Genomic DNA, 14,987 nt, shown 5'->3' on the forward strand with positions numbered 1-14,987 from the left:
AGGAAGCTCTAGGGCTATGCCGGGCCTCAGGGGGCTCTCTCAGCGCTCAGGTGGCAGTCCAGGAGTGAACTCTGAAGCCCACAGTGAATGCCCTGAGAGACCCTCCGAGGCCAGCTGGCAGCTGTGGGTACAGTGAGTTTGGGTTCAGAAGTGACTTTTGTCTTCAGGGCAACTCTTAATTTGGCAAATACTCTGACTATAGCACATTATACACTCATGCCAGGGTCATAGTCCTTTATTAGTGGAGGGCTGCTGTGTTCTTTCTCCAGCCCGTCTCGGGCCCTTCAGGAAGTGGTTTTATCTTATCTGGGTAGTGCAGCCCGGGTTCCTTGCCCAGGATGGACGGAGACCTTTGAAAGTGAATTAAACAGAAGAAACAAAAGCAGCAAGTTCAGACCCCTTGGGCACGGCCGGCCAGCCAATGGGACCCGGCCGCTCCCCGGCGGAGTGGTACTATGATGACAGTAGCCAACCAGCGCGCTCCATGCAAATGAGGATACTGTATCCCGCACCAGCCGCTCCAGTGCCGACTGGTTGTTATAGTGATAAACTGAGGCCTTGCCGCTGGGGTTCTCCCGTAGAGAAAGGGGTGCGGGGAAGGGGAGGGGACCCCTTTACTTTCCCCAGGGAAGACAAAATCAAAGAAAGAAGGGAAGAAGGAGTGAGATGGGGAGGGGAGGGGAAAATACGTGACAAAGAAAACATTCTGTCTGGGAGGAGGCTCACAGAGAGTGTAGAGCTGGAGGGAGCATTTACTGGCCATGCCAGTACTTACTGATGCTGAGTCAGAAACAGGTATCCCAAAATCCCTTTCCAATGAGCCTCCCTCAGAAACCATGGAGGAAATAGAGCACACATGCCCACAGCCTCGACTGGTAAGTAAAGACAAAGGATGCAAATGTATGCGTGGCTATGGCACAAAATTGTTCCTTATGCTCCCGCAGCCAGCGAGGAAAACGATGCTTAGAGGATTTTCATGTAAATGAAAATGGAGCTACCGCCTAATCCGTCTCAGCTGTTTATACTTAGCTTCTGTACCGGGCGCTGCTCTCAGCTTACAAAGCATTATTGTATTGGCTGGGTAGGAAACGGGCTGCTTGGGATGTGCCTTGTTTTTGTGTCTTGGGAGGAGGGAATGGCCTTTTTCCTTCGAGGTGGAGTCTTGTCTGAAGATAAAAATCCTGCAGTGTAATTTAAAAATGGAATTCTCTTCGCAAAGCTCAGGGAGAGTCCCTTGTTAAGTTTGAAATCCTAGCCTAGGAATGATTCTGTCCTCAACTGATTTGTGTGCCTAATGCCAGTTTGGGGAGAACGAAAACGAAATGGAAGCAAAACTTCCCCATTTATTTGAAAATTTAAAAGTAAATAAATAAAAGAGTCCCTCAGTGCTGTATTTGGAAACAATGTGCATTTTAAATGAATTGGAAAATTTTCCAGAGTCGGTTGTGAGGGTGTCTCTTCAGGTAGTGGAAACCTGGGGGAGCTACATTTATTCAGCAAGAAGCTGCATGCATTTAATAATGAAAGTGTGGAGCAGTGCAGTCAGAGGACCCATCCTCATGGGATGGAAGAGCTTCCTTTCATCTCAGTAACTGGCATCCCAAATTTGGTCAGTTTCCCTGCCACTGGCCATAATCCCTTAAGTAGATGTGGAAGTTGATTCTCACCCACCTCAGGTTGTGTCAAAACCAAAAATACCAAAGGGGTGGTGGGTTTTCTGGGGCCTAAAGTCTTGTGGAACTTGGGGAGCCCTCTCTTTAAACCCTCAAATCCATGAGATTCACTGTTAGAGCTGTCCTCTCTCTAGCGATTTCCCCAAACTTGGCCCAATTTATAAGGTGCAATATTTTGATTGGCTGTGGAGTCTGACCCTGGGAAGAGGTTTGTTTAGGATTTTGTGATAGGGTATTTTCTGTGACACCCCCCAAAATGAGGGCTCACAGATTCAAAGGCCAGCCCATTATGGGAATGTCATTTCTTAAAAAGCTTAATAAGAGTTCAAAGGCAGCCTTGGAACAACTTCCTAAAGAGCAAGGAAACGAAAGAAGTTCTATTAGAGCTCTAAGGGCTTTGGTTCTTCATGTCTCTATGTTTTCTTAAAATATATTTTGTTATGGGTAGTTTAATATTTACTACCCAGCATTTAAGCTACTTGCTGAAGGACATACATAATATAATATCTATGTTCTCATGGGATGCAAGTCATCCCAATAAGTTTGTTACTAAGGGATTCCTATGAGCCACTAAGAATCTCAGAATTTTTAGCACTGCGAAAATTTGAACCCTGAAAGTCTGTTTAAAGATCACCCAAAACATCTTTTATAGTAAATTCAATGTCCAAGTTTACATCACATACTTTAATGACGGAGGTAAAGGGCAGCGGAGAGAAGCTGTATCCAGCTCCAGCTAGTGTATATCATTTGTCTCTTGCATCTACTTCTTTCCCTTCAGTTTTCACGTCTTAGCTGTTTTGCTCCTTGGTTGTTTCTGCCTGAGAAATAGGGAGAGGAAATGAAGGAAAGGAAGCAAGTGCAAGTTGCTGTTCACTTTTACTTGTGATATCTCATTGGGTGGTAACTCTCAAGACCTATGCAAATCTGTCAGGGTTACATCCCGCCTCCATGCTCATTTTAGAAATGAGTAAACTGAGGTTCAGACAGGCAAGTGAATTCCTTAAGGTCACATGGCTACAAAAGTGCAGAGCTAGGATTTGAACCCAGAGCTCGACACCCCAAAACTGGATGGATCTTTCCCCTACAGCACACTGGCTCTTAAGTGAGATTAATTCCCTTCCTGTCTTTTTGGCAGTTATGGTTTAAGGTGTGTGCGCATCCGTGCAGGGACAGTAGGGATGTGCAGAAGTTAAACTGTGGAAGTGATTACTTTGATCTATTTTGATAGAACTTTCCCATGCCATCCATCATTATTATGGACTACTGAAAATTGATTCTGTTTAAATAGGGGCTGTAACCAATTTATAAACCACTACTTATTTTTTTCAGTACCTTTTCTCTTATCAGCAAACTTTATTTGACCAGGCCACTGTAAGGGTGTATTCTAAATTCGGATTTATACTTCAGAGCCCAACTTTCCTTTGTTAATGATTTCTCTTTAAGAACAAAAGCACGTCTTAACTACTCAACAATGTTTGTTGATGTAGAGAGAGTGAATGCAAGTGAAAATATTAAGTTGGCATTTCTAGTATGGTTTTCAGTGGTCTTTGTTGATTTTATAGTTGTATTAAGATCTTGACATCAACAGGGTATGGCTGCTGAATTGTTTAACTAATTTTGAAAAGCGCATGAAGGATTTGAAAGGGGCTTGCTTAGGGAGGCAGCGTCGCATTTAGATATTCTATCAGAGGCCAGTCTCCTTCTCCCAGTTGTTACCAAATTTGAATTCAGAGAGTTTAGAGGAAATGGGACTCAATAATGAAACATTGTCTTTAAAAGAATCTTAGCAATTACCAAAGCGGTTCTAATTGTGTTGGCTGAGGCACACATTGGCTCCCCAAGCTCACTCTAACTTTACCAGAGATATGGAAAAGGAAATTTCTGGATATAGAAAGGACCACAAAGGTTTGTTTCAAGGCCCCTAATGTGAACCTATGTCACTGAATGTTATTGTCTATAAATACGATTTTAATTTAAATCTCAGCAATTGTGTCACATGCTCTTTTAGCACAGCACGTGAGACAGGTGTGTTCAGTGTTTCTGTACCTGTGTCCACATGTGTTTGCCTATATTATTTACAGTGAAGGTTGTCCATTATGATGTGATACAATTCAGCCCACATTGACTGAGAACTTACTATGTGCTGAGCTCTGAGCCATCAAGCATTTTTTGGTCTAGACCTTCCAAGGAAGAGACAGATGCATAAACAGTTTCAATACAGTTTGATAAGGGCACAGCAGTCTGAGAGGTGTGTGACCAGATGCAGTGGTGGCAGAAGGGAGAGGGCAATACACTGCCTGAAGAACATGTCAAAGTTTACCAGGTATAGATGCTGAATAGAAACCCATCTTGTCAACACTATGTCCCTGGTCTCTAATACAGAGTTTAAAATTCCAAGGTGGTGAAGGTGTATGTGTGTGTGGAAACTGGCATACCTAAATAAACAGGACTTTAAAGCCATCTATATTTTAAATCCGTGTAAGGAGCAAGTTGATAATGATATTGTGGATATGATTGAATCAGGTTTCAAGGGGAAATTTTTCTGAAAGTTATAGATGTAGTATTTTCACTTGACTTATTTTTCGTTGGAGAAAAAGATAAGAAAGGTGGGGAGTAAGTAGAACAAAATAAAGCAGATTTTTAAAAATAGAAATAACAGAAAATGATCTAGATTTTATGATAGAGCTGGTATCTTAGGAATGTGGACTTATCACCCTTATCTCTTTTCCATGGTGCTTGGGTTTGAGATGTTTCTGAGAACTCTTTCCATGGTTATGATTCTTGGTCCTCAGTTAATTTTCAGTTCCTTACTATTTCCCTGCTTAAATGTGATGCAAGGTGACTCATAAGGTTGACAGTCAAGAACGGAAGCTGAGTGGCCTTGGGTGGTAGGATGTAACAGTCTTCCTTGGAGTATTAACTCTTGAGGGATGAGGACTCCTGGTAAGTGAGGACTAAGTTTTCATAGCTCCCCAAATTCTCAGACTATCCCAACAAATCCTCCATAAACTCTTTCTAATAAACCTCAGCCATCCCGAAGGGTGTTTGCTTGAGGGCTTAGTTAATGACCTTGGTTAAGCTATACTAGGTGTATGTTCTGCTGTCAGAAGGAAGTTGTAATTCTACTCAGTAATAGCTACTTCTGTGAAGATGAATGTGTCATGGATCAACTGAGATGGCCTTGAAAATAAGAAAAGAGGGCTGGTTCGATATGCCACGTTAGCAGGAGTTCGTTTCGGGCTTTACTTCAAAGTGGAGCAGTGCCAAGAGACTGCTGTCTTGCAGAAGGTACATTATGTCAGCTGGGAGGTAGGATGCTCACCCACTAGTGCTCTAAAAGATGATCACATTTCCAGAAGCATCAACGTCTTCCTTTACTAGTATCACCATCTATTTAGCCATTACAAGCAGTATACATTTTATTTATTTATTTTTTGTTGTTGTATTTTTATTTACATGGGCAGGCACCGGGAAACGAACCCGGGTCCTCTGCATGGCAGGCAAGCATTCTTGCCTGCTGAGCCACCGTGGCCCGCCCATACAAGCAGTATACATTTTAAAAGTGAGGCACTCTTAATGTGCTATGTAGGTGAAAATAAACAGACATGAGATTCCTTGGGCATTTACTGTGTTCAACTGGGAAATTCTGTCCAAGGCTATTATTAGATATCTTCCTGCTGGACTCGGTCCAAATGCAACATCCATTTCTTGCAGGTTGATGATGGTTAGACGTATTGAGCATGGAATCAATGGATTAGTTTCTTCCATTGTTTTAAGTTTGTGCTCTCACTAATCCCCACCTCCCCATTTGTTTAATGTTAAACTCCTTATGGAAGAGGTAAATCTAAATTAAATATAAAATATAAGTATGTTCTTTGCTTTATTTTGGTGTTAAAGCATATGGAAATCAAAAGGGTGCATATACCTTCATTCAGGCAGCGAGGGGTATTAAAAATATTCAGTGTTGCAGGGCTTTAGACGTAACAGGGAACTCGGTCCCCTACCTACCCCTACCGGGAGCCATAGTTAGCCAGGTGTTTAACAACTTCCATAATAGCAATGCACCAGGTGCTATGGAGAGAAAGAAAAGAAGCAAACCCACAGTCCTTGCCCTTAAAGATCATTTCCATTTAATAGAAGGTAGTAGTTTGGTATGTGGAAACATGCCAGGATACTGAAATCTCTTAAGAGAGCTTTTTTGTTAGTTTGATTTTAATATATTGGACTTTCTTAAAGGCTATATTTTATCCATTGATACTTCCTACAAGGGAGAACTCTGTTAACCTGATCCCCAAGTTTAAAAAGTCCCTACATTTGAAGAAAAGATGCAACTTGCTGATATCCAAATACATTTTGGACATGGAAAGGAATGTGTATTTTTACAGGGATTTTTTTAATGCAATTTAGATGAGATATATTCACATACCATATAATCATCCAAAGTGTACAATCAATGCTTCAACAGTATCATAATATAGTTGTGCATTCATCACCACAATCAATTTTTAAACATTTTCATTACTCCAAAATATACGTATAAGAATAAAAATAAAAAGGAAAAGGAAAAGGAATACCCAAAACATCCCATGCCCCTTATACCCAATATTATTTATTTATTGTCTTTATTTATTTCACATAAATAAAAGACGTACATTGGATAAAGGGAGTGTCAGCCACAAGGTTTTCACAATCACAAGGTCACACTGTAAAAGCTATATAGTTACACAATCATCTTCAAGAATCAAGGCTACTGGTATACAGTTCAACAGTTTCAGGTATTTCCTTCCAGCTATTCTAATCCACTAAAACTAAGAAGGGATAGCTATATAATGCATAAGAATAATCTCCAGAATGACCTCTGGACTCTGTTTGAAATTTCTTAGCCACTAAAACTTTATTTTCCTTCATTTTTCTTCCCCTTTGGTCACGAAGGCTTTCTCAATCCCACAATGCTGAGTCCAGGCTTATTCCCAGGAGTCATGTCTCATATTGCCAGGGAGATTTACACCCTTAGGAGTCAGTTCCCACATAGGAGGGAGGTCAGTGAGTTCATCTGCTGACTTTGACTTAGAGAGAGAGGCCACATCTGAGCAAGAAAAGAGGTTCTCTGGGGGTGACTCTTAGGCATAATTATAAGTAGGCTTAGCTCCTCCTCTGCATAAGTAAGTTTCATAAGGGTACAAGATTGAAAGCTGGGCCTATTAAATCGGTAGTCCCCAATGCTTGAGAGAATATCAGGAATTCCCCAGATGGGGAAGTTGAATATTCCCACATTTTCCCCCAAATCCCTAAAGGGGCTTTGCAAATACTTTTTAATTCTCTGCCCAAATTACTCTGGGATGTATCAGGGTATCATACTAACTTGTACAAACCAACAAGAGCTCACTCCCTATTCAAGGTTCCATGTAGTTATGGTGTTTGAATAAACTGACCATGTAAGATAAATTAGTGTGCTACAGAAAATATAAATTTTGTACCAGATAAACATCTCTTCCTTTGGTTTCACACAGTAGTTGAAGTTTTCAAAACCAATCAATATTATCCTTTACCCTTTATTCTGATTTACCTTAGTCCTAACTAGATCTGCTTCATTCACATCACAAATTGAAGTCTGATCTCTTTTTCAACTTTTTTAAAACAGCTGCTTATATGGGCTAAGGCCGACTTTCATAGCTGCAGAACTCTGGATCTGAGTCTCAGGTGTAACACAGATACCCAAAGTTTCAGGGACTGACCAGGTTATACACGAAGAGCTCAGCATCTCAGAATTTAGAAATAAGCATTACAACTCAGGAATAGATGTGCCTGCTGTAAGAGCTTACAATCTAAGAACCTTTACAACAAGCCTTCCACTTTGCAGGGATCTTAAGCCCCTATTGTGAGTGTCACAACACTCTGGCCTCCACAGCTGCACTGTCCAATAGAGATACAATGCGAATGACATGTGAAATTTAAAATAGTCTTGTAGCCACGGTTAAAAAAGTAAAATGAAAGAAATGAAATGAATTTTAATAATATATTTTATTTAACCCAATATATCCAATGTTTTATTTCAACATATAATTGATATAAAATTTATTAATGAGATATTTTACATTTTTTCTGCACACTGAGTCTGAAATCCAGTACATATATTGCGCTTGCAACACATCTCAGTTCAGCTTACAATATATATTCAATTTTTGCATAAGCCCCAATAATGTCCATCTGAGCCTTTTCTCCTCCTTTATTAGATCCAATCCAGCATCATGTATTGCCTTTTTTTTAAAAAAAAATGCAATTTTATTGAGATGTATATTCACATATCATATAATTATCCAAAGTGTACAATTAATGGTTTACCTTGTCATATAGCTGTGCATTCATCATCACAATCTATTTTTGAACATTTTCATTACTCCAAAAAGTTAAAATAATAATAAAAATAAAAGTAAAAAAGAACACCCAAAACATCCCATACCCCCTATTATTTATTTATTTTTGTCTTATTTTCTTACTCATCTGTCCACACAGTCGATAAAGGGAGTGTCAGCCACTAGATTTTCACAATCACATGGTCACACCTTAAAAGCTATATAGTTACACAGTTATCTTCAAGAATCGCGGCTATTGGGATTATAGTTTAACAGTTTCAGCTATTTCCCCCTAGCTACTCCAATACTCCACAAACCGAAAAGGAATATCTGTAAACTGCATAAGAATAACCTCCAGAATGACCTCTGGACTCTATTTGAAATCTCTCAGCCACTGAAACTTTGTTTCATTTCTCTTCCCCCTTTTGGTCAAGAAGGCTTTCTCCTTCCCACAATGCCAGGGCCAGACTAATCCCCAGGGGTCATACCCCACGTTGCCAGGGAGATTTAAACCCCTGGGAGTCATGTCCCATGTAGGGGGGGAGGGCAGTGAGTTCACCTGCAGAGTTGGCTGAGAGGAAGAGAGGCCATGGTAGGGACTTCTACCTGGAGGTGTCTTCTGGGGCTCATGAGGGAGTTCTGGGCTGGAGCTGTAGATCTGAGAGACATCAGCATGGAGGAGATGGTGCTGACATTAAGGGAGATTCTGAACTGAGAAGGAAGAGATTGGAAATAGTTGGCTAGCAAGAGTTCCTCAGGATAATCCTGCTATAGGATTAATTCTAGAAAATACCTGACCTGGAGCTATCCTATCAGGTTTTTAGAGGGGTGGGGGTGGAAATAGAAAAGTTATAATTAAAGCTATTAGAATCCTTCTTATATCTGTCTATCTCCACATGAAGTCAGGTTAAATTAATCTACTTTACCTCAGCATCTTTCCAGGAGAGAAGACCAAGGAACACCATTTAAAGGGCCTGTACGGTAAGAATCACAGAAAGAAAACAGAGGGATATTTCATGAATAGCCAGAAGATGGGAGTTGGGGGTGGGGGAAGAGCAAGGACAGGTTGAGTTCCATGGAGGGAATATCCCATAGAGCAAAATGCAGCAGAGCAATCAAATCAGATAAAAAAGGAAAAGTCTCCTTTGGATTTAGAAAGAAAAGGAGATGATGTTTCAATGGAGTGATGGGAGCAGAAGCCAGAAAGCAGTAGGTTGAGGAGACTCTAGGAGATGGGGAACTAGAAGCTTGCCTGTGAGGGGAAACAGAGTGTATAATACTCGGGGGTAGATAAACGAGGGTTTAGGATCCAGAGAGGCTAGCTTTTCTCCTTCTGTCCATCCTTCCATCCAAGATGTCAAAAATATGACTTGGCTTATTCTTTTAAGGTGGTAGCTCTTTAACAGTATGATAAAAGGAAAGCTATTCATGTATTTTAGGATCTCACAGCTTTATTGAGGCACTCTTCAATCAGGCAGCATCCCCTTCAGAAAGTAGAAGAGAGCTCCACCGAGGGGAAGGAAAGGGGGAGTTCAAATAGTGGGGACATGGAAGTAAGTGAGGAAATGTTCTGATTCACTGACATGAAGTTTCCATTTTACATGGGGAGGGGGGTGGCACTTACAAGGTCAGGAGCAGTTATACATTGATTCGTGTGCCATGTTTGTCCATTGTCTCTCTACTGGACCCAAACTAGTTTTATTACCAGGTTGTTGCTTATCAACAACCCTGTAGGGTAGGGTGTGTTCTCTTTTCTTGGAAAACCCCTGCAGCTCAGTTGGTTTTGTCTTCTGAACAAACCCTTGTGGGAAAGGGGTCTTCTCCCAGCAATGTCCAATGTAAGCCGCCATTTTATTTTACTTAAAAAGTGGAAGGATTGGTTTTAGGCAGGAAGAGAGAAGTCTCTTCCACTGTGGTAGTGAGGAAGGCTGTGGTAGTGAGGATGGATGGATTTGGATAAAAATAAGTTATGAGGGGAAGGGTATTGAAACTTGAAGACCTCTCTTAGCTGACAACCTTTATTTCCTCTGTGAAGGGAGAAAGAAGGTTATATGGTGAGTTGGTTTTGGCAGTCTCAGAAGTGTAGTGCTGGGATTTCCTGAAAGGTCAGGCCTAGACCTCAGTGTATTTCATCTCTAGAGGCCTCCAGCCTGCTGGAAGGGAGAGGTGGAAAAGGCTGGGTTGGCTCTTGATCAGATGTGGCAATGATGAGAGGAAATGAATCCATTCCTTTGTTTCCTCTGGGGCTCCACACCAATTTCCATCAAAGCAGATCCAGATCTGGAACCCTAGGATGAATTGGACTGGCACATAGCAAAAGGGCTGGTGACCAGGGAGGCAAATACCATGAAGCTTGGCAGGGCCCACAATTTCATTATAGTGTCAGTTTTGCTGTTGAATTATTGTGTGAGTTTAAGCAAGTTGCTTCTCTCTGGACCTCAATTCTATTACCCAGGATGGTTGGGAGACATGGCCTTCTCAAGATGTAAGAGTGTGATTCTAGTCCATGGTTTTGTGCTCTGTTTGACCTGAAGCTCCTGTCAAAAGTCAGAGTTACCCAATTCCTCACCTCATTTTGGTTTTATCCGTTTGTGGTAAAAACAGGTTGAGTGATCATATGGTAAGACACATTAGCTAAATATAAATGCCAAATATTCACAAAGCACTTTGGAATTTTCTTCTTCTTTTTTTTTTTTTGTATGCTGTACGGTGGGGTCACATTTCATTCTCTTTCCATGTGGGTATCCCATTATTGCAGCACCATTTGTTGAATTTTTGTTTGTTTGTTTTTGTTGGTTTCTTTGTTTGTTTGCTTGGGAAGTGCTTGGGCCGGGAATCAAAATCACTTTGGAATTTTGCGCAGATCATCTCTGTTGCCTTCTGTTTTATTGTTCAGATGCATTCTTCAGAAAGGCTGAACGAATGCAGAATCATATTTTGAATGTGCTACTCATTGTTTAAAGAAATCTGTGTTGTCTATTTTTAATGTGAACAACAGCCTCCCAATTTGTTTTATAACACTGAAGTTTGAAACTTTGGGTTTTCTTTGAGATGTGGCAGCACGGCATTGAGCTGTCTTTAACTGATGCTATCCATCTAATATTTGCAATGACATAGTCCAACAGTGGGTCAGGCCATAGTACTGAAACTCATGCTTCTTTAGCTGGTGCCTGCGCAAAGCGTCTCAGTGCCCCTTAGTGGAATAAATGTGGAAAAAGGATTTATTCTGACTGATCATCAGGGGCAGGATGAAAAGGAGAAAGCAAGGAAGGTAGGAACAAACTAAGTCATTGCAAGCTAGACCTATTTTCTTCCAATAATCTCCCAGGTAACAGCCTCTACCTTGCTAGGATCTGATTACCCGTTGCTGGTCCCAGACCATAGCATTATTGTTTTAACATTCCTACCTTCCTCTTTATCCCAGCATGAACCAGGCTGTATGGGAAGCTGGGGAAGCTGACCTTGCTTGGGGATAAAGAGACAGTTTAACACTCAACGATCTTGAAGGCAGACTTGAAAACACAGTGATTAGAAAATAAAGCAGTGAGCCCTGGTCGTGTGCGCCTGTGTAATAATGTGCAGGGCGCACAGGGCTGGCCCATTGAGCAGGATTCATTTTCATATAATCTCCCCCTCCTGCCAAAATCTTTGACTTGGTGTTTTTGTTTTCAACTCGTTAATTCATGCACGCTGAACCTGACATCAGTGTAAAAAGATGCTGAGGGTTATTTAAACTGGCATTTAAGCAAAATAACAACAATAATAATAGGTTAATAGAAGCATCATGAATGATATGTACTGCTTATTGCCAGTCAAATGATGTTGAAAGCTGTTCCTGGTACACGCCAGCTTCTGTGCCTCATCTCTAATGTGCCTAATATCGACTGTAGGCACAGTCACATAATAATAAATTCTATTGTAACTCCAGATTGTTTAGTTATAAGGTAATTGTGCTATACTGGATTCAAGGCTTGAGGTCCCAGTCACTCATTTTTCTCCATGGGCAGTTGGGGTATTGGGACAGCTCTTATACTGCACACTGCGTTAGGAACTGTGCTCAATGCTTTATATGTGTTATCTTATTTAACCAGGCTACAGACATGTGAAATAAGAATTACTAGTCCCCATTTTATAAGTAAGGAAACTGAGAATTAAGTAATTTCCCAGAGATCACATATTAACTGATGAAACTGAGATGTACAATTAGGCTTGGATGACTTCTAACGCTCCTTGTTTCCACTACATACAGTTCTCAAACATCAGGGAGCAAAAAGCCACCTGCTTAAGCTCCCAGATGATTAAGAAGCAAGATATACTTGGATGTACATTGAGAAATGCTTTATATAGCTCTCCCATGTCTAGAAAACATTTACTGCTTTCAGGAGTGGAAAAATATCTAATGTCTTCAATGTCTTGGCAAATATGGACATTAAAGGTAAATATTTTTGACTCAGCAGTTCCACCCTTAGGAAATTTGTACATCTGGGTACCAAAAGACAAGTATTACAATGTTCTTAGCAGCATTATTCACAATAACTCCAAACCAGACACTACCCAATTGCCCTTCAGAAGTAGAATGGATAACTGAACGGTAGTATATTCACAAAACATAATGCTATACAGCAACGAAAATGAAGAATCTAAAACCATCTGCAAAAATGTATAGGAATCTCACAAACATAATATCAAATGAAAGAAGCCAGACACACAAAAAATATGCACTACATAATTCCATTTATATGCAATATAAAAGCAGGCCAAGCTAATCTATGATGCTAAAAGCCAGGATATTGGAAGGGGTGCAGGGTGGGGGTGGCTTCTTGGGTGCTGGCAATGATCAGTTACTTGATCTGAATGCTGGGTGTGTTCAGTTTATGGAAGTTCATTGAGCTGTACACTTACGATATGTCTTCTTTTCTGTATGTACATTATTCTTTAATACAAGGTTTAAAGATATTCTGACCGTGTTAATAGAGAAACAGTATACTCTCCAAAGATTCTCCGTTTCCAAATAACACTGGTGATCCAATAGATAGCACTCTAGGGAATGGTATCAGATCCTACCTAACATTACACCTCTTGGCCTCTAACAGAGCTTCAATGTGCTTAGTTAGCCCTTCCAGAGGTCAGTATCCCCAGCCCCAAAGAGAGCCCAAGGAAGCAGCAGAAATAAATTTGCCATATTTCTTGGATCAGACCATCCCTAGTATGGTAATCTGTGAATTAAAACCTATGGTGCCCAATTTATATACTTTTTCTATCAATGGTCTGGTCTCCCAAGTCAGACAGTTTTTGGGCTAAGAAGGAAGTGGATGGAAATGGTTAGCTAGCTAGAGTGCCTCCTGATAATCCTGCTGCAGGCTAATTCTAAGAAATAACTGACCCTGAACCATCCTATCAGGTTTTTAGAAGAGCTATAGTTAAAGCTATTAGAATCCTCAGATATGCTTAGCACTAGCTGAAATCTGGTTAAATTAACCTACTTTATCCCAGAATCTTTCCAGAGTGGAACTCTGAGGAACACCATAGGAAGAGCCAATAGAGAAAGGACCACAGAAAGAAGACAGAAAATAGCTGGGAGTTCAGTGAGGGTAGGGGAGCAGTCAAGGGCAAAGCAGTCACCTCATTGGTAGTTACCCTACACAGTGTTCTCATAAAGCAATTGTTTTTATCAAAGTTGTCACCCGCTTTGTGGAATATATCTTCTATGGAACATCTTTCCTTTAGCGGCTCAGAAAAAAAGTCTTTTAATATTGAAATAGAATCTAGAAAATACCTCAAGCTGAGATATGTTAGAAATATCAGTACTTCCATCCAACTGTAGAGCAAACCTCCCACACTGCATAATTTGTTCTAATGCTTGTTTCTTCAAATCTTCAGCAATGTTTTCTATATGTCTTCTAAATATATTTGCTGACAAAGGGATGCATTTTAGTTTGACGTCAGTTTTTTTCTGTGCATTAGAGCAGCCAGTTTTCCTGTGGCATGAAGATCAAGTGTTTCCCCCAATGCTATGGGGGACTTTCGTTTTCTCTCATTTGAATTAAGAAAACAAACAAACAAACAAACAAAGGCATCTTCTGAGCAGTTATCATTACATAGAACGGCAGTTTGTGAAGTACTGGATTGAGTATCACGTGACTTGAAACACTGCTGAAAATATCTTAGAGGTTTGCCTTCGTGTTTGGGATGTTTCCTTTTAAATTTTCATGGGATCACAATAGCATCATACCACCATTAGCTAATATCCCAAGGTACGATATATTCTCAGGCTGAGGTTTAATGCCAGCAGATATTTCAAATGGTCTTCTGTGGGATAATTTGTGATTTAGCTGCCTTGTCAGATCTGATTAGGCCGCGTTGTTCACACCTTGTGATGTGGCTAATGCAGAGCTCACACAAGGAATAGAAGGGTCCACTCTGCCATTTTCTTTTTGTTTGCCTTATGCTTGCCTTATTAGTATTAGCTTTGATTTCTTATTTCTTAGCAGAAAATGTTTTAAGCAACTTGCTGATCTTGAGAGCATTGCTTTAGTTAGAACTAGATCATATAATACATAATGCACTTATCCAGGCACAGGAGAACTGCAATATATTGCAGTAAGCTGAAAGCAAATGAAAATGTCAGACAATCCAGGCTACCCTTCTCTGTTGTGCAACTCATGCTTTCCCTTTAAGACACCTCCCGTACTCTAAATTGACAGAGACGGGGTGCCAGTGTAAATCCATATATTAGGATGAGATTGTAAGTACAAGTTTTGCACCGAATGGATTATCCTGCCATCCCACTTTACAAAAAACAGGTCTAGATAGTCTAAATCTTATTCTTGGATGCAGTCATCAGGGAGAGAACTGCATCCCCCCCCCCCTTTTTTTTGCCCTGGCAGGCACCAGGAATTGAACCCGGGTCTCTGGCATGGCAGGCGAGAACTCTGCCTGCTGAGCCACCGTGACCCACCCA

At 40.7% G+C, this 14,987-nt stretch overlaps 1 protein-coding gene across 4 annotated transcripts in view; it reads left to right on the forward strand.

Moving 5' to 3' along the window:
- PCYT1B (phosphate cytidylyltransferase 1B, choline) overlaps positions 1-14,987 on the forward strand; it is a 159,314-nt gene that overhangs the window by 31,742 nt on the left and 112,585 nt on the right. The window contains exon 1 of one of the 4 annotated variants that reach the window (XM_077144970.1): positions 525-875. The exons of 1 other annotated variant lie outside the window; for it this stretch is intronic. In XM_077144970.1, coding sequence (XP_077001085.1) covers positions 762-875 — 114 coding nt within the window. In that variant the 5' untranslated portion in view covers positions 525-761. Of the gene's footprint in view, positions 1-524; positions 876-3,807; positions 3,997-14,987 lie in introns of those variants that run through there. 2 more of the 4 variants (XM_077144973.1, XM_077144972.1) reach the window with 2 other exon arrangements.

This window comes from Tamandua tetradactyla, chromosome X, assembly GCF_023851605.1.
Source record: "Tamandua tetradactyla isolate mTamTet1 chromosome X, mTamTet1.pri, whole genome shotgun sequence".
Lineage (NCBI taxonomy): Eukaryota > Metazoa > Chordata > Mammalia > Pilosa > Myrmecophagidae > Tamandua > Tamandua tetradactyla.